This window comes from Coregonus clupeaformis, chromosome 23 (assembly GCF_020615455.1).
Source record: "Coregonus clupeaformis isolate EN_2021a chromosome 23, ASM2061545v1, whole genome shotgun sequence".
Classification (NCBI taxonomy): Eukaryota; Metazoa; Chordata; class Actinopteri; order Salmoniformes; family Salmonidae; genus Coregonus; species Coregonus clupeaformis.
The window spans coordinates 27,273,150-27,293,718 of NC_059214.1; the positions used below are offsets into that span (position 1 = coordinate 27,273,150).

A 20,569-nucleotide genomic window follows, 5' to 3' on the forward strand; every position below is an offset into this window, starting at 1 on the left:
TGTGCATTCATGGCACAGGATTACTAGACGATCCAATGAGTTTTGAACTGGAGAAGAGAGGCTGGGGTCAGATCTGCCTTGAATAAAACCAGTACAGCAGAAATAATACTCACTACCTCCTCAAGCCCTAAAGTAATACAGTTGGAGAAAGTGTGTGCTTGTGCTGACTTGCCGGAGCCCTGATCAAAACCACAGATTGGTGTCCATTACAGAGAGCAGGGTTCCAAGTGATGGTTCAAACACAGCCCATGGCCCCAGCTTCAGAAGCAATCTAGCTCACCGCACCCACTTACAGCCAACGGCATGCATGTCAGTTAGGGGTGTGGGACCACACTATTCATCAATTATGGCACAGCTCAGTCTTTATCCAGTACCCACAGCCTGTAGTGAGTCATCATTAGTCCTGAGTTAGGCCCCCTCCTCCTATAAGTTCTCAAGAACTGGCTTTTGTAGGAGGTGTGGTGTAGAACCACAAACCCTTAAGAACTGTCACACAAACAACTACCCAGCCCTCCCAGCCCTTTATCCCAACTTCTCAAACTTTCACCGGCCAACACAGATAACTCTTTTTAAAACTTTACAAAGCTGTTTGGAAATTTGGCCTGGACGTGTGTCTTTTTAAGATGGTTCAGTTCTGCCTCCTCCTCCTCCTCCTCCTCCTCCTCCTTATGTAATTTCCTCTTGTCCATCCACACCCCTCTTCCCTCCCGTGGTACCGTCTCACACACATAAAACATCTCACACTAGGCCCAAATACCTGTACACTCCTCCTGACAGAGATGCAGACTTTTTTTTTTTCCCCTCTCTCTCTCTCTCTCTCTCTCTCTCCCTCTCTCCCTCATCTCTCTCTCTCTCTCTCTCTCTCTCTCTCTCTCTCTCTCTCTCTCTCTCTCTCAATTCAATTCAAGGGCTTTATTTGCATGGGAAACATCTGTTTACATTGCCAAAGCAAGTGAAATAGATACTAAACAAAAGTGAAATAAACAATAAAAAATAAACAGTAAACATTACACGCAAAAGTTCAAAAATAAATAAAGACATTTCAAATGACATATTATGTCTATATACAGTGTTGTAAACGATGTGCAAATAGTTAAAGTAAATAAATAAACATAAATATGGTTTGTATTTACAATGGTGTTTATTCCTTCACTGGTTGCCCTTTTCTTGTGGCAAGCAGGTCACAAATCTTGCTGCTGTGATTTTTACACTGTGGTATTTCACCCAATAGATATGGTAGTTTATCAAAACTGGATTTGTTTTTGAGATACTTTGTGGGTCTGTGTAATCTGAGGGAAATATGTGTTTCTAATATGGTCATACATTTGGCAGGAGGTTAAGAATTGCAGCTCAGTTTCCACCTCATTTTGTGGGCAGTGTGCACATAGCCTGTCTTCTCTTGAGAGCCAGGTCTGCCTACAGCGACCTTTCTCAATAGCAAGGCTATGCTCACTGAGTCTGTACATAGTCAAAATCTTTCCTTAATTTTGGGGTGAGCCACAGTGGTCAGGTATTCTCGCCGCTTGTGTACTCTGTTTAGGGCCAAATAGCATTCTAGTTTGCTCTGTTTTTTGTTAATTCTTTCCAATTGTCAGGTAATTATCTTTTTGTTTTCTCATGATTTGGTTGGGTCTAATTCTGTTACTGTCCTGGGGCTCTGGTGGGGTATGTTTGTGTTTGAACAGAGCCCCAGGACCAGCACTAGGACTCTTTTCTCACTCCTTAGGGGACTTTTTCTCTCTCTACTCTCTCTGACTCATCTCTCTCTCTCTCTCTCTCTCTCTCTCTACTCTCTCTCTCTCTCGTTTCTCGACTCAGATACACAGACATTTTTGGGATTACTTTTGAGAGGGAAGAAAGAGCATAAAACACTAGACCACACAACAACATCAATCTTCCTAATTCTCTCTGTCTTTATTTCTCTTCGCTACTCTCCACATCTTCTCTCTCAATCTCCCATCTCCGTCCCTCTCCGCTAGCTTCCTCTCCACATCTAGCTTCGGGTCCAGGCAGGCCAGCTATGTGTGAGGGGATGAAAGGTGACTCCATATTGGCTGGCTGCACCAGTCCACTTCCACCCAGTCTCTCCCATCCTAAACATCAGTCCAGCTAAACGATGGAGGCTGGCTGTGTGTTATGTGTGTATCCGTCACCACTGGATCAGTGCTAGCTCCCCTAACCTCGGCAGATGCTGTATACTGTATTGTAGCATACAGTGATGTTGGCTGTGGTCTCTTCCTCTTTGTCCTGACACTTACCTTGATGGTTGCGTGAAAGCATGCAGTAATTGTACTCCTCTAAGGAAATTAGTGCTGTCCTTGATTTCAGTTGTGCATTATAATAAATGTTGTTTATAGCTACATAATATGTATTGCATGCTTTACCAATCATAGCAATGTCAAATAGTCTGGATAACTGAAATAAACAGATTAATTTTGAAGTTCTATGTTGACTGTCAAAAATGCTCAAAAGCAATAGTAAATCATGCATCGTGTGTTGAGCACGACATATCCGCATGAAGCAAACAAAACACTACCATTCAACGTCAACTACTTTAATATTCGCCAGCCAGCCATAAACAGCTTCAAACCCCAAATGTTGCCGTTACAATGGACACATCTTCCCTTGCATTATTATTTCTAACTTGGCCGAAGCTTTCATCTCCGCTATGAGTTGTTGCACTTAACCCACACGCGGACAGGGCAAATGTTAGCTCCTCACAGTGCTTCGCAAACAATTGCAGACACACACACGCCACGCTACAGGGAGGAACATGAAAACAGCACTAATAGGGAAAAGATGAGTGGACTCCAAGAGCCTGTGACGGGAGAACACTTGGTGAGGAGCGCAGGAGAGCAGGCAGGCAGGCCGCTGGACCTAACATTTTAGGCCTTGCTCTGTTGGAAGGGGAACAGCATGGGCTGTGATATAATTATTACAGTACGCCTCGCTATATGCAAAGCAAAAATTCTAGGATGCAAAGTAACAAGCAACCTTGAATTTCCAAGTTGGCATACCACTTGCTACCCACCCAGTAGGCTAGCCATCATCAAAAGGCCTTTCTAATATCTAGACACACCATATCACCACATTATTAGCCCACATGTTTAATAAAAGTTTCTGTCTACCTTTCTCAAAACGTATTTTTGTAAATTCTGGTTGGCACATGTGTAGTATTTGTTATTTCCTCTGTGATTACCTCCAGGGATAAAACAGTCTATTTTTATATGGTCCAGATTAATTTAGCCAACTTCAATTTCCACAATGCCTTTGTAGCCTACTGTATTTTCATTCAGATGTTCTTCTCCAACAAACCACAAAGAGACTATGCAGTGTTTGATGTGTATTAGAGGGTATACTGTGGTTTTTAATCAGTCCTGACCATGTTGATATTTTTGAGCATTTTACGGTGAGTGCTGTGTTGGCTAGTAAAGGGAGACACGCTTGTGTGCGGTGGAGGAAAAAGTGTGTAATCCTGTTTATTTTCCTTTGGTTTGCATGATGATAACAAAAAAAATGTGTGGTGTCCACGAATCACAGCGAACTGCCCCCACTTCAATGGGGGACCACAAGGTCCTTAGAACAACATTTTTGCTCTGAGGGAGAGCTTCAGAAGTTACAGCCCTTGTGTTAATGATGGGTCACTAGTGTTTCAATGAGCTGTTTGTTCAGATTTTTGGCGTTGGTTATGCATACAGGTACAAATCAACTCTGCATTCTTTGTCGTCCTGACGAGGTTTCACCCTCTGAGGACCAACCCTGGGCCACAACTGTCTACACAGAAGAGATACAGCCTCCCTCTGATTTAGGCCTGACGGCATGGTTGCCTCTACTCACAGTGTCTGCCTATGGAAATCCATCTCACTACTTTACACCCCTCTCTCATCCCTTCTTATTCTTTGTATATCTCCCTCACTCTATCATCACTCACTCTGTCCTCTCACTGATGCATATCCAATAAGACAGAACAATATTTGGACAGGTGTTCTTTTTTATATGCATTATCTTCATAAGGTCTAGTGGACGGGTGCACCACTCATTTCATTGCAGTTTCATAAGAAATTAACCGCGGCAACATACCCTGGTTCACTGTAGACCGCTATACTGTAGTCTGTACTGTACTGTATGTGTAATCCTTAACAACAAAAAACTGTTTAGCTACAAATTTTCCTTTCACTTTAAACGTTATTTTTCCTGTTTCAGACAACTGTGGAGGCCACATCTGGAAGACAGATGTAATCCCTGAGCATGTTCTCTCTCTCTCCTCTCTTGCTCACACATATTCACTCTCTCCTCTTTCGCTCTCTCCCACTCTCTCTTTCTCGTTCCTTCCTCCCCCTCTTTTGGGAAACATGAGAGCTGGACTAATTCTCTCTCTCTCCTCTTACCCCCCGGCGGGGACCACCGGCACATTTGGAAACGCCTCAGCTGTTCCACAGGCAGAGTCTCCGTCAGCTTAGAGAGAGAGCGAGGAGAAAGTTAGAGATGTAAAGATGGGTTTTTGACTGAGGTCTGAACTTTAACAGAGTATCAATTACATCAATGTCAAAACCATAACCTGCCCTTGCATAAGGAGAAAAGAGAGAAAGCTTGAGAGCAGTGCGTCAGTGTTTTCCAAAGTCAGAGGCACTTTCACTTAGGACTCCACACTCATCACCACTATCTATTATTAACTCCCTCTACAAGCTCTAGCAATTGTCATCAGCTAACACACACTGCTGCAGATGGTCCGTCTATAGTTGAGGTCTCCGTTGTCTATCATGTATCATGTGAAGATCTTTTTTCTAAGTAACCTATGCTCAACTCCTGATATAGTGCTTGAAATTTTTAGCAAATAAATGACAAAATTCAGTCTGAGGGAAATGTGTAATTGTGTGCTTTAAAAGTATAAACTGTGTGACATATACAGGACACAACAAATTGCCTTAGAAATTGTATTTTATTTACTTTAGTTAGCAGTAAGGTATTTGTTTTCAGTTGAGCTCAAATATTTTATGTTCAACTTCAATGTTTTGGTCAATGTCTCCACCAAGTGGATCATGTATGTAACTTCCCCTCTATTTGAAGTCCTTAGTTGGCCCTACCATACCCCTTCTATATATACTTGGTTTTGGAAAATATGACCAGTCAAAATAGGGCATGCCAGCAGTGAAACAACAAATATCATTATAACAAGTATTGTGAGGACTTTACGTTGGTCAAATACAAGCCAATTGACGAAATAAAACATAAGTGCAGAGAAATGACAAGGGGAAACTTCACAATGTTTCTATCTTAATATTCAATCTCCAGCACCACTTACAACACAACATGAAAATGGTGCGTTTCTATGTTTCGCAGTAAGAAAGATAGGTTTTTCCAATGACATCAGCGGTGTGCATCGTGTGATTTTGACTAATTATGAGCTGGTATTATCTACTAATTGGTTGATGATGTCATTGGAAAAACGTATCTTTCGGGCTGTCTTTTACTACAAACATAGAAGCCAGCTCATTTTCACATATGTTGATGTTGGCGTGGTGCTGGAGATGGTGAATATGAAGTTGAACAATTGTGAAATGACCCTTAAGGTTAATAACTGGGAGATATGTATCCCATTGACACTATTTGTTTTCTCCGGTCTTCAGGGTCTTCCTTCTCCCCACTTCAGTGGCTCACTGAGCCACAGTGGCCCCCAGCATCCGCCCAACGGGCCCACCTACAAACAGGCCAACGAAAGCCCCCCAGCAGAGACTCCATCCTCAGCATCTTGGGCAGCCTCCTCAGCCACCCTGTCAACCCCTGCCACAGGGGACGAGAGAAAGGAAGGAGAGGGGGAGGCAGGAGAAAGAGAGGTGATACCGTCGGTGTCTATGTTCAGGTTGTGCACACTCCGCTCTGCCTCCTCCCTAACTCTTGCCATCTCTTCATCGTCTATCTCTTGCTCTGGAGGTGAGGCTGAGGAGGGCACCTATCTTAGCTCCTCTCCCCTCCCACCTCCCTCTCTTCTCTGCCCACTATCTCTGCCTGCTTCTCTCTCACCCTGGCCTCAGCCTCCTGGTAGAGGGGCAGCGCTGTAGAACTCCACTCCACTCACTTTTACAGTCTGTTCAACCTTCTCCAGCAGCTCTTCCACACTCTTCCTCTGTCATCTCTCTCTCCTCTACACCTCCTCTCCAGAGAGTGATAGCGGTCTCCACACATCACCACCAGCTCCAGTAGGTCTTTGCGTCTGGTGGCGATGCACTCGTCCCAGCTGTTGTCCCAGAACCATCTGGTCTGTGTGGGTGAAGAGGACCAGGGTGTGTCCACTGACTGCAGTGGAGCCAAAGACCTTCTCCAGGGACTCCAGGGCCCGCAGCTCCATGTCAGCCGGCCGGTCCACAGGGACACACAGCAGGAAGGCATGAGGCCCTGGGGCCGACAGGGCCACGCAAGAGGAGACATGGTGCCTCACCTCCTCCGGGGGGCGCTCTGAGCAGAACCAGTCTTGGGCGACTACCACTGTTACCTGCACGCAAAAACAGAGTGTGTGAGGTTAGAACCTCTTGTTGACATTTAAGTAATTTGATCAGTGTGTAGGCTACTGTCCTTTTTAAAGAATTAACAAAGTATCTTACCCATCTCCCTGCAACGGTTCCTCTGTGCTTCTCACATTCCTGAGTGACAGCTGGCTCACTGGCAGTCTGGGTAAGGAAAGCCTGGCGGCCCAGTATGGTGTTTCCAGCTGCACCCTGTCCTGCTCTTGTCCGGCCCAGCAGAACCAGCCTCAGCTCTGCATTGGGACAAGGCGAGGAGATGGAGGGAGTGTTCTTAGAAAGGGAGGATTCAGTAGCCTGCACACATCACAAGCTTCTGTCATCTGATCTCTGCTTTCTTTTTCCGTTTACATTAGTACTGTTCAATAAGCAATGCCATTTGTATCTCTGAAAGTTCTGCCAAAATATATATTGTAACAATGGAGGCATTGTACATATTTTCCTGTGAGACAAAAAAATAAATAATCATAGAATCAACTCAATCACGAAACCCCCTGGGTGCGCGTTTTGTTTTTTGCCCTATCATTTAACCTTTAACTAGGCAAGTCAGTTAAGAACAAATTCTTATTTACAATGAAGGCCTACCCCGGACAAACCCTCCCCTAACCCGGACGACGCTGGGCCAATTGTGCGCCTCCCTAGGGACTCCGATCTCGGCCGATTGTGATACAGCCCGGGATCGGAACCCGGTCTGTAGTGACCGCTCTCTAGCACTGCGAAGCCGATACAACCGCTGCGCCACTCGGGAGAAATAACCATCACATCATCAAGCTTTGATTATTTGAATAATCTGTGCAAAAACCCAAAACGTGCCCCATGACCGAGTTTGGGAAACCCTGAGCTATAAAATGTAGCATACAATGTAAACACGTGTCATCTAATTCCAAAAGACAGACATCCGCTCAAGCGTAATGCGGAGACCTCCCTCACGTTCTAAAAACGGACAGGTCGTAAAGTGCGTTTGTGGAGAGTTAACAGTGCACAAGCGAGTATGAAGCAGTCATAAACAAACGCGAAGTCAAAGCCTACACTTCCTGAAACCTGCGTGAATAATTGGTAGGCTACATGTACCTGTTTGTGGCGGACCTGATGCCATCTCTTGCTTGTGCGATATTGCCAGATATTATTGCCCTATTTAGTATGCACCCTAGTCAACTTCCTCGTTCCTACTTCCTGACTCACTAGAAGAGGGATCGATCTGTGCCGTGTGCTTCTGCAGTCGTCAGGGCGTAGCCGTACAGTCAATGCTCTTCAATAGTTTTTGTAGGGTATTTTGATGCAGTGACAAAAAAAAAGTCAAGTAGGCTGACTTCTTCAAATGCCAACAACATTAGAATCAATATGGTCAAGGCATACTTGCTCAAACTTCCAAAAATCTAATCTCCCGTGGGCAGGCAGATTCTGTGTGTAGACCGAGAATCTGCCAGAACTGAAGGGATGTGCATTATATTATGTCATGGGATACAACCGGAGGTACGTGATACTGCAGGGATCCGCGAAAATATAAATATTTGTATTGAAATGTTTTTATGAATATTGCTAGCAACAACAGAATATTAGATTAGTTTATGAATCACAATGACAGGGTTGCAGATGTAATTGCAGGGTACAGTGAAATTCTTAAGCTCCAACAGTGCAGGTAAAGAAGATACAAAATTACACAGTCTTTGGTATTACACTCACTGGAGTGTCTGACATAGGCCTTGAAAAAGCACCTGCAAATAGGCTACCAGTGTGGAAGTGCCGCTGGCTTCTGGTAAGCTTTTTTGATTTGGACATAAATGTTTGACAACACATGGCTAACCTTTGTTTAACCAGTTAAACAGCTGCTCTTAACGAAAACGTGTTTGGAGTTACCTTACCAGCTAATAGGCTATGCTAGAGTTTACACTTCCTCTTCCAGATTACATGGGGATGTCAAAATAATGAAAAACGATTAACCAAATCTATTCATTTTAAAATGTTGATTACTTCTCCTTGCCATCATTCACCTGATGATAAGACAAGACATGATCTTTTTTGGGGTCTAATGTAGGATGGGGTCCCTGGAACGCCGGTTTGCCTGGGAGGGGGTACCTGGGCAAGAACAGTTGAAGACCCGGTGTAAAATTTCGATACTGATTATTTGTACGCCACTTTTCATATATACATAGTCATTGGTCGCCACAAACTGGTTTGTTTACGTTTCAACCGTTGCTGGCTAGATGGGTAGGCTACAGCTCCATCCAGTGGCTCGAGTCGGGGACTACTGTTGTCAACGTAGCGTTGTAACGAGCCCTTTTCCTAACGACTGATCACACCAACAGAGTTTTAGCGCAATAGGGTACGTAGCATCATCTGGATATGTGTGCAACAAAAGTTCAACGTTCACTTCAACCGTTTCGTCAAGGCCGTCTACCCTACAGTTTGACGCATACGTTCGATAAATCCAATGTATGCACCACACAGAATGCACTGCAACTGACTCTTCAACGCAAATGCTAAAAGTCAAACGCATCGTTCTATCGGAAATGAATGTACTTATGCGTGTACCAAAATGCAATGTGACACTGTCGGTGTGATCGAGGCGCAACCGTGACCTACTCTCCTAACCTGCATACATTATTTCACTCCTAGCCTGCTAGCGTTAGTTATCCCTAACCTGACACGTTAATTATCCTAACCAGCTATGTTAGTTCACTTAACCTGCTATGTAAACAAACCATCTGTGGCGACAAATCATCAGTATCACCAAACTTTCTCTCAATTTCTAACACATATGAACACAAAGTTAATCACGCAGAGCTGACTAAATCCTTACGCTAGATTTTACTTCTCGGTTATTCCAAATGCCACCAAAAACCCCAAAGCACGTCACTAGGGAAGGTTTTGCATTCCTCCTGGGTGGGGCATAGAGGCATGTGGAAGCACGGAAATAGTGTTCTAGTTCTACTGTATTTTGTGAGAGAATAGCATATCATCCTCAATCTGACAAGGATCCTGAGATAAATGGTGAGACATTGAGAGTTCTTCAAGAGCACCTGCTGCAGTTCATTTACAATTAACTTTACTCACTTAAAAATAGCCATTTCAGTTGTAGGTTTTTTATTAACAATAGAACTGTACACTAAGAACTCAACTCTTCAACATGCGGACACGCGAACCGCCAACGATTACCAACAAATGGGAACAAAAGGTCAACCAACTAAACTTTTAAATAAATTAATTTGATACACCAACGCGGTTGTGCTGCAAAATAAATATAACCCACTTATTAATTAAATTGGTTTGGGTAGGTGTCAGAACAACAGCTGTAGTTGAAATAAGGTGGTGGTACATACCAGTCATATAAGTCTGCTATGCTTAGTCTGCATGTTGACACTCTCATTTTTATTGTCAACATTTCCATACTGTATACTCTAGAGGAAATAATGTATTAATGAAAATGTGGTACACTTACACTTTGTGCTTCAAAAGCTGCAAATACCACAACAGTAGTTTGATTGCAGTTGCCTGAAATACTTTCTACCGTGATACAAATTTCTATTCTACAATCAAAATCTAAACCTTAATACACAGTAAAATAGCATATATACAAAAGAGCAAGTCATTATGTAATTAACTGGTAAAACAAACATGCAGCAGTTGTCAAATATATTATTTTCATGGTATGTTGATGGAAGAGGAACAATGGTGGATTTGGGCCCCGGCTTGTCCTTTTTGAGTAAAAACCAGCCTCTGAGATACTGTATACACACGAAAACACACACTTCTTCACACATTCACACACGCACAAGAACACATCTGAAGACCTACCACAAAGACATGCCAGAGGGAAAGATAAGAGTGGTCATAAATAGGCTTCAGTAAAAAGAAAAAGAAAAGTAACTAACTAAATTTAAAAAATACATTTAAAAAAACATGTTGAAACTATTAATGTCCATTTTCCCAATGCCTTGGGCATAAATAATAGTCTGCATCCCAAGCCAGGCTTCTATAATGGGCACTCTCCTCCCAACGTTTTACTTCATGGTGAGGACACTCAGTGATGGAAAGGAATGTTTCTGTGGTCTTCACAGCTTAGGCATGATGGGCAATGTTGTCCAAGGTGTTGGACTGAAGAGACATATAAAGAAGGAGAGACATTTTACAGGCTGGCCTTATGCAACACACTTGCTGTCACACAAAGTGCTGTCACTACAGCCACATATTATTACTCTATACAGCCCAAGTGGGAGATTAAACCTTTCAGGAACAACATTTCTGATAGATGGCAAGGCAGTGATTTACCAAGACGTTGCTATTGGTCAGGCTGGGGATATCTGTGCTGTGAGGCAGGTCAGGGGTCCCAGGGCACACCCGATGGGATCCAGCAGTACAGAGAGACTGCCTACACATCACCATCCCCTGGGTAAGGATGAGAGCAGAGGCAGTTAGTCTAGTGGTCACGCACACAAATCTTTGTTCAGTCTTCACTCATATAGCATTGATAATAACATTTCTGTTGTAGGTGAAGAGAGTAAGGTTGACACAACAGCTGGTCCCATGTAGCTCAGTTGGTAGAGCATTTGCAGCACCAGGGTTGTGGGTTAACTTTTACGGTGGGCCAGTATGAAAATGTATGCACTCTCACTAACTGTAAATTAGCATCTGGATAATTGCTAAATAATGAAAAAAAAAAAAAAAACCACCCCCAAAGCATAATGTTTCCACCTCCATGTTTGACGGTGGGGGATGGTGTTCTTGGGGTCACAGGTACCCTCCTCCAAACACGGCGAGTTGAGATGATGCCAAAGAGCTCGATTTTGGCCTCATCTGACCACAACACTTTCACCCAGTTCTCCTCTGAATCATTCAGATGTTCATTAACAAACTTCAGACGCCCTATATATGTGTGCTTTCTTGAGCAGGGGACCTTTTGCGGGGCTGCAGTATTTCAGTCTCACAGCGTAGTGTCTTACCAATTGTTTTCTTGGTGACTATGGTCCTAGCCTTGAGATCATTGACAATATCCTCCTGTGTAGTTCTGGGCTGATTCTCACTGCTCTCAAGGATCATTGCAACTCCACGGTAGGTGAGATCTTGCATGGAGCCCCAGGCCGAGGGAGATTGACAGTTATTTTGTGTTTCTTCCATTTGCGAATAATCTAATTGCCAACTGTTGTCACCTTCTCACCAAGTTGCTTGGGCGTTGGTCTTGTAGCCCATTCCAACCTTTGTGTAGGTCTACAATCTTGTCCCTGACATCCTTGGAGAGCTCTTTGGTCTTGGCCATGGTGGAGAGTTTGGAATCTGATTGATTGATTGCTTATGATAGCAGGAAAGTCTTTTTATATGCAGTTAACAAACTGAGATTAGGAGACTCCTTTAAGAGTGTGCTCCTAATCTCAGCTCGTTACCTGTATAAAAGACACCTGGGAGCCAGAAATCTTTCTGATTGAGAGGGGGTTCAAATACTTATTTCCTCATTAAAATGCAAATCAATTTATAACATTTTTTGACATGCTTTATGGATTTTTTTGTTGTTATTATGTCTCTCACTGTTCAAATAAAACTTTACCATTAAAATTATAGACTTATAATTTCTTTTGTCAGTGGGCAAACGTACAAAAATCAGTGTGGGATCAAATACTTTTTGTCGGAAGTTTATTTTTTAATTTCTTTGTTAACAAACTATAGTTTTGGCAAGTTGTTTAGGACATCTACTTTGTGCATGACACAAGTCATTTTTCCAACAATTGTTTGCAGACAGATTATTTCACTTATAATTCACTGCATCACAATTCCAGTGGGTCAGAAGTTTACATACACCATGGACTGTGCCTTTAAACAGCTTGGAAAATTCCAGAAAAATTATGTCACGGCTTTAGAAACTTGATAGGCTAATTGACATCATTTGAGTCAATTGAGGTGTACCTGTGGATGTATTTCAAAGCGCATCTTCAAACTCAGTGCCTCTTTGGTTGACATCATGGGAAAATCAAAAGAAATCAGCCAAGACCTCAGAAAAAGAATCAGACCTCCACAAGTCTGGTCCATCCTTGGGAGCAATTTCCAAACGCTCTGAAGGCAACTTACATCTATCTGTACAAACAAGAGCACGCATAAGTATAAACACCATGGGACCACGCAGCCGTCATACCGCTCAGGAAGGAGAGACGCGCTCTGTCTCCTAGAGATGAATGTACTTAGGGTGCTAAAAGTGCAAATCAACCTAGAACAACAGCAAAAGGACCTTGTGAAGATGCTGGAGGAACAGGTGCACGAGCACCTATATCCAGTGAAACAAGTCCTATTTCGGATGATAACCTGGAAAGGCCGCCTCAGCAAGGGAAGAAGCCACTTACTCCAAAACCGCCATAAAAAGCCACAGACTACGTGTTTGCAACCGCAATATGGGGACAAAGATCGCACTTTATGGAGAAGTGTTCTTGTCGAGAACAGTTGCAAAAATATTTATGCCCATATACGACTATCTTTTTGTTTGGAGGAAAAAGGGGGTTCTTGGAAGTTCGAAGAACACCATCCCAAACCGTGAAGCACGGTGGCAGCTGCTGTGGGGGTGCTTTGCTGCAGGAGGGACTGGTGCGCTTCACAAAATAGATGGTATCATGAGGAAGGGAAAATTATGTGGATATATTGGAAGTAATATCTCAAGACATCATTCAGGAAGTTAAAGCTTGGTCGCAAATGGGTCTTCCAAATGGACAAACGACCCCCAAGCATACTTCCAAAGTTGTGGCAAAATGGCTTAAGGACAAAAAGGGGGTGTCAAGGTACTTGAGGCACATCACGAAGTCCCTAACCCCAACCCTATAGAAATGTGTGGGCAGAACTGAAAGAGTTATGGTGCAAAGCAAGGAGGCCTACAAACCCGACTCAGTTACACCAGCTCTGTCAGGAGTGAATGGGCCAAAATTCACCCAACTTATTATTCACCCAACTTGGGTGAAGGCTACCCGAAACGCTTGACCCAATTTAAACAATTTGTAAGGCAATGCTACCAAATACTAATTGAGTGTATGTGAACTTCTGACCCACTTGGGAATGTGGATAATAAATAAAGCCTTAAATAACTCATTCTCTCTACTATTATTCTGACATTTCACATTCTGCAAATGTGCAGTAGATCCGAACTGACTCTCAACACAGGGAATTCTTACTAGGATTAAAATGGCAGGAATTGTGGAAAACTTGAGTTTAAATGTATTTGGCTAAGGTGTATGTAAAACTTCCCACTTCAACATTATATATATATATACACTGCTCAAAAAGATAAAGGGAACACTTAAACAACACATCCTAGATCTGAATGAATGAAATAATCTTATTAACTACTTTTTTCTTTTCATAGTTTGAATGCTGACAACAAAAGCACACAAAAATTATCAATGGAAATCAAATTTATCAACTCCATGGAGGTCTGGATTTGGAGTCATTCTCAAAATTAAAGTGGAAAACCACACTACAGGCTGATCCAACTTTGAAATGTCCTTAAAACAAGTCAAAATGAGGCTCAGTAGTGTGTGTGTGTGCCTCCAGGTGCCTGTATGACCTCCCTACAACGCCTTGGCATACTCCCTGATTAGGAGAATTGGTCTCTGAGGGGATCTCTTCCCAGACCTGGGACTAAAGCATCCGCCAACTCCTGGACAGTCTGGCAACTTGTTTGGCATTTTTGTTGGTGGATGGAGCAAGACACGATTCCCCCAGATGTTCTCAATCTGGATTCAGGTCTGGGGAACGGGCGGGCCAGTCCATAGCATCAATCTGCCCTCTGCAGGAAACTTTGCTGACACTCCCAGCCAATGAGGTTCTGGTTCATTGTCTTCATTAGAGGAACCCAGGACCAAACCCGCACTAGCATAGGTCTCCTCAAGGGTCTGAGGATCTCATCCTCGGTACCTAATGGCAGTCAGGCTACCTCCTCCGAGCTGGAGACTGTCAGCAAAGAAAATCTGCCACCACACCATGACTGACCACCGCCAAACCAGTCAGTGCTGGAGGATGTTGCAGGCAGCAGAACGTTCTCCACGGCGTCTCCAGACTCTGTCACGCCTGCTCACATGTGCTCAGTGTGAACCTGCTTTCATCTGTGAAGAGCACAGGGCACCAGTGGCGAATTTGCCAATCTTGGTGTTCTCTGGCAAATGCCAAACGTCCCTGCAACGTGTTGGGCTGAAGCACAACCCCCCACCTGCGGGACGTCGGGCCCTGAACCACCCTCATTAGGAGTGTTTCGACCGTTCGAGCAGACACATGCACACATTTGTGTTGCGGAGGTCATTTTGCAGGGCTCTCGGCAGTGCTCCTCGTGCCCTCACGTTGCACAAAGGCGGAGGTAGCGGTCCCTACTGTGGGTTGTTGCCTCCCTACGGCCTCTCCACGTCTCCTGATGTACTGGCCTGTCTCCTGTAGCGCCTCCATGCTCTGGACACTACGCTGACAGACACACAGCAAACCTTCTTGCCACAGCCTCGCATTGATGTGCCATCCTGATGAGCTGGACTACCTGAGCCACTTGTGTGGGTTGTAGACTCCAGTCTCATGCCACCACAGAGTGAAAGCACCACCAGTTCAAAAGTGACCAAAACATCAGACAGGAAGCAGTAGGAACTGAGAAGTGGTCCTGTAGTACTCACCTGCAGAACGACCATTATTGGGGGTGTCTTGCTAATTGCCTATAATTTCAACCTGTTGTCTATTCCATTTGCACACTAGCATGCTGACATTTATTGTCAATCAGTGTTGTTTCCTAAGTGGACAGTTTGATTTCACAGAAGTGTGATTGACTTGGAGTTACATTGTGTTGTTTAAGTGTTCCCTTTATTTTTTGAGCAGTGTATATATATATAAAAATATATAATAAAGCATTTGCTACACCCGCAATAACATCTGCTAAATATGTGTATGTACCAATAACATTTGATTTGATCTCTACACTGTACAAATGCAGAAACACTGTCTACAAGCCTAAATTACCAATCTGGTTTTGGTTCTTACCTTCTCTTTCTCCTGCTTTTCTCCCTCTCTCTCTCTTCTTCTCCATCATTGCTACTTCATTACTTTGATGATGGTGAGTAAGGATGGGAGTAGGGGATGGGGGCCCCTGTAGCATAGGCATTCCACCAGCTGCAGTGTGATTGGCTGAGCCATGGTATGGGTGTGGCTTCTATGGGTCTCCTGGAGAAAGCATCCAAGGAGCATGTGTCTAGAATGCATAATGAAAGTAACTTTGTTCAAGAAACCAATGTAAATATCTTTCTGCCAATAGGACTAAGGCAGACTAGAGGCAGCGTTCCAAAAGTTTCATCACTCCTGATCCTTTGCTGTGCTTCTTCTCTCTCTCCCGCCTTTTGTCTTTCTCCCTGTCCTTCTCTTTCTCCTTTTTCTTCTTGCTTTTCTTGCTCTTCTTTTTTTTTGACAGATGCTTGTATGAGTCGGTCTATCACCAGCTCTCCTGCCTCCAGTTGCTTCCCTGAGGAGGAGCTGTCTCCCCATACCCCGCCGTAGTGCCCTGACACACAAGAGAGAGAGACATAGGGTTCATGCAGGAATCAATACAAATACAGGATAAGTGGTTAAGTACACATGCAAATTTGTGTTTCTAATCATGTCTCATAGTGATAAATCTATGCCTAATGTTGCCAAAGCACCTCTACCCTCCACCTCCACTTCTTTACCCACAACAGGCAGTGGATCTCGGCTCTGCTGCATCTTCTTGGGGACTTTGGAGAGCTGCTTCCGGTCTCTGTCCCTTCTCCTTTTATCCTCCTTTTGAGGATGAGGAGGAGTGGGGAGGGGAAGGGGAAACCTCTCCTTCGGCCTTCTCCTTAGGCGAGCAGAGCTTCATCCTCAGCCCATCCGGCTCGCGGAAGGTTCAGGAGAGATCTCCTTTAGGGGAACTGGTACCGCCATGGAACAGAGACGACTGACTTGGAGGAGAGGAGTGCTTTGGAAGAGGAGGATGAGGACATAGGGGCGGGAATGAGAGAGTGGCAGCCTTTGCTTCCTCCGGTTCTCCCATCGTTTTGCGGTCTTTGAGGAGTGGGAGGAAGAGAAGGGAAGGGTAGGAGGGCTTCTTGTGCAGGTGTGGCCTCGGGTCTGAGCCGGTGGCCATAGGGGAGTGTGATGGCCTGCAGGAGCCCCATGGCTGTGTCTGTGGGATGGGAGGAAGATTTCCAGAGGACAGGGAGGGGAGTGGTCCGACGAGCTTTCGCTTTCTTTCTTGTGGGGAGGTGCTCCTGCCTTGCTGGTCTGGTTAAAGAACATAATGAAGGGAGAGTGAGAAACAGTAATGAATCTGTTCAGCAAAATTCACACAAATAATTCAATATTTTTTTGAACAGAGCAGAATTCCTTCCCCCTTACCTCCTATAATAGTAGTCTTCACTGTGCTTTTTCTTCTTCTTGTGGAGTCCCTCTCCCAATAAGAAAAGTTCAGAGTCCTAAACAGAAAAATACAGATTTTACTAAATTTACAACCAACAGAAACCTACACTTGGCATTTCACATTTTGAAGCCAGTGTTCTGGTGTTACCTTGGGCCAGTTTCTTGGAGGACTTGACCTCGCAGCAAATCTCCTCCTCACCCTCTCTGGAGCAAGTCCTTGTATGATCTTTCCTCTCTCTCTGACTGCGACCAGCCACAAGGCCCACCTTCCATCCCTACCTCTGAGAAAGAGATAGTTGCTAATGCAATGGGAACTTCCAGGCATTGCATGACAATTGGAATGATGATGATGACTTTTAATAACTACATTAGTGAGAAATTTCTTCAAAAGAACATAAGAGGCACAAGAGGAAAGAACTGGCACAAATTACCAACTACTCCTTTCTTCTTGATCTCCCTCAAAAGCCATGATCTCATCTTGCTTCTTTCTCAACCCGCTTGCTCGGTCTCTCTGTGTCAGGGTGTCACTAACATTAGGAAGATATTAGAACACAGTCATAAGGATATGGAGGAAACATCAGCCACTGACTCAGCCAATATAACAAGGACATGTGACCGAGAGCAGTTTCACTGCAAAATACAGGACATTTACATTTCACTGTGAATGAAAGGATGTCAAAATAAGAGACTTGGAGACAACAATAAAGAAGTATTTGTACACCAAATTGATCAAACTGAGTAATCCCGTCAAAAAGCAAGAACTGCCTTGTTACAACTCCGGGCCCACCACATATGGGTGATGAGATGGGACATTCAATTGCTGTAATGCCGTCTCTCCTTAAAGTTTGGATAACGGTCTACACTGATATGGCATGCTGAGCCTATAGTAATAATAGATACATTACAAAACTGAAGTGTGTTTAGGTAATTGAAGGATAAATTCCCGCCTACTTTCGAAAAAAATACAAAACACACCCCCTTTCATTAAGCTGAGAGTCCTAACTCCCAACATTTGAAACCCCTTCTAACTCGTATTGCTGATTATGTGCCGGGTTATCCGGAAGGTACTGTATAGCAGTCCGTGGCTTCTGGTGCAGCTAGGCCTATGTCGGTCTAAATCGAGAAAGAAAGTCATTCCAAGCATTTGGTTCATAAATTATTTTTTAGCATACTGAGGTGAGAACATGCCATTTTACTGTCAAAGAGAGAAGAAATGACAATTATCTGTCTCTAATTTTACTATTTCTCTCGGATTCACCAATTTACGTGGTTCCAGTCGCTATCTTCCTGAACCAGTCAACAACGACGCATGTCGGCAGGGGGAGGGACTTCGACTGCGGGATGTAGCGAATCGGAATAATTACCGAATTGTGACGATATTGTAGTGCACAATGCCAAAGCGCGCTTCACGTGACGTCATGATTAACTTCCGTTCTGCCGCGATGCGGGTTATGTTTACATCCGGTGTGGCTTAGGAACTTAGCAATAGTAGCCACATCATTATGGAGTTCACCCAGTCCCTTTCACATCTGCCCAATACGACTACGACGTAGAACGACTTGTACAAGTGGTCCCTTACTTCAAGATCGAAGCTTGATAAAGGCTTACAAGTTCTTCGTTGAAGGGGTTACCTGTTTGATTATGGGTACGTAGTTTATCTTTATTGCTTAAATTAGCCCTATGCTAGCGAAGGTTTATGAGCTGACGAGTTTCTGTTTTGCAGCCTCTTTTAATATTACTGCTGTTTTTATCGTATACAAGATAAGAGTCTTTGTATAAATGGCTAATGCTAATTTGCCCTTTTCTCCCAATCCTGTATTGAAACAGTCTCAAGTGTAGTTAACGGTGAGGTGACAGTGAGAGGGCGATGTCACAGGTCCATGAAGAGAAAAAATAAGGAGGCTCATCGGCTTCAGGTTTCTCAGATAAACAGTTCTCTAACATTATGTTAAGATAGGTTTATAGATAAGTTTTCTCTTTTGTTGTGTTTTGCTCTTTATTTGCCAGATTTAACCAGAATGATTCCACAATGTTCCACTGTGGATCAGTTTGTTTCTCAGTCTGAGCTCTGATTTCATGTTCATTAAACTTAACTACACTAAATTCTAACAAACGATGTGGGTTTGTTGACAGCCACATTAAAGACTGGGAAAGATTCTGCGATAACTCAAAATGTTTCAAATTTTCGATAATTGTTGGCACTACTTGTCAAAGGTTTCAGAACAGCCAATTTTTCTTAATTAAAAAAGAAATTGGGTTTTGAAAAATTAGTGTACAGTAGTTTATAATGAAACGCAGAAAAAATGTTTCTAAATTACAGCACAATTGGTTATGTCTCTAGAACAGGTTACCTAGACTCTGCAGAAGGGTTCCTGTGGTACTCAATCACATGTCATGTTCCCTGTCTGCTGGGAAAGCTATCATAATCACATAGTAGCACTTCTTTTTTCAAAGTGCTCACTTGTTACCATGGGCTTTAAGACAGTGCCATTGCCTCTGTCACCTTGCACACACTGCAGACACCTGGCACCGACCTAGGACACCAGGTCTGACATTATTTGTTCACTGATGCAGAACTTTGCAGTTTGTATTGACTTTTGACAATGTATTGTTCATCATTATTATATCACAGGTTGTATCAAGAGGCTACACCAATGATATAATGAAGTTGTGTAAACCAGCGGCTAAGAAAAAACAAGTGTCAGACTGTGTGGAAGTGGCACACTGTGCACCCGAGCCTATGATGGTGAGTCTGAATGAGCCCCTGTACTTCGGAAGCAACAAAGATCTTTAGTGCATTTCTAAAATAACAAACATAAAAGCGATTATTATTTGTTATCTTTTTTATAGACTTTCAGTGGATATTTTTTTTATTTGTATTAGAAGCATGTACGAGACTGGATGATGTGGTTTGTCTTTTTAGTGAAAAAGATAGGTGGCATTTAATGAAATCTAAACTTGACATATCTCACTTTCCTTGCCAGGAGCCTATTCGGATCCTCACGTCATGGCCAGTTTTTACCAGAAACTGAAAGACATCCGTCCACAAACCAGGATTACTGCAAATTGCTGCACGGGGCAGGGCCTTTTAATTTGGTGGACTCCTAAATTTAGCCCTGTGCCATTCTGGGTCTCAATGCTTTCTTAAGTGCCCTCTAGAAATTAAGTAAGATATTGCATTAAACACCCTGTACCAGTGAGTTTCCTCAGTTGCCTATTGAAGGTTACAACTTTAAATTTCCCATTGATTTCGAGCTTAACTATATTCAACAATGTCATTTGAGAACCAACCTGATTGTGTCAGAGAGATGTCTGCCTTTATTGAAGCAGAAACAAATGCAGTCAGAATGCCAGCTGTGGAGCCAAGGTACGTAAACCCCGACTGACAGCCAGCAGATTCCGCAAGAAATATGCCATGTTGGTGGGGAGTTGTCTGTCCAAAGCTTTGGCAACCCGCATTCTGAGAGGAACTCCTCAGACAGCTGCACTATGAGAAGAGGGGTTGGATCTGGAAACCTGAGGATACTGAGGCAATTGCCCTGATTTTTGTGATGTCTCTCTGAAACAATGCGGGGTCATCATCCACCCTGATTCACCCTCACCTTGCCCAGCCAGCCCGGATGCTAAAGTCTTCTGCCCAACAGAAGCACCAGCCCATTTGGTCTTGCTGAGTTGAAGAG

The 20,569-nt window shown here is 43.6% G+C and overlaps 1 protein-coding gene and 1 pseudogene across 1 annotated transcript; both read right to left on the minus strand.

The window, feature by feature from the left end:
* Window positions 1-6,232: 6,232 nt before the first annotated feature.
* On the minus strand, window positions 6,233-8,577 carry LOC123481675 (GTPase IMAP family member 2-like; the record flags this gene model as incomplete). Its single annotated transcript, XM_045206411.1, has 3 exons — window positions 7,590-8,577; window positions 6,600-6,754; window positions 6,233-6,490 (listed from the first exon to the last, which is right to left on the minus strand). Coding segments are annotated over exons 1-3 (438 nt in total), but the record flags the coding sequence as incomplete, so codon positions are not given.
* A 2,000-nt stretch (window positions 8,578-10,577) lies between these two features.
* On the minus strand, window positions 10,578-20,348 carry LOC123481676 (annotated as a pseudogene).
* Between the last annotated feature and the right edge of the window lie 221 nt (window positions 20,349-20,569).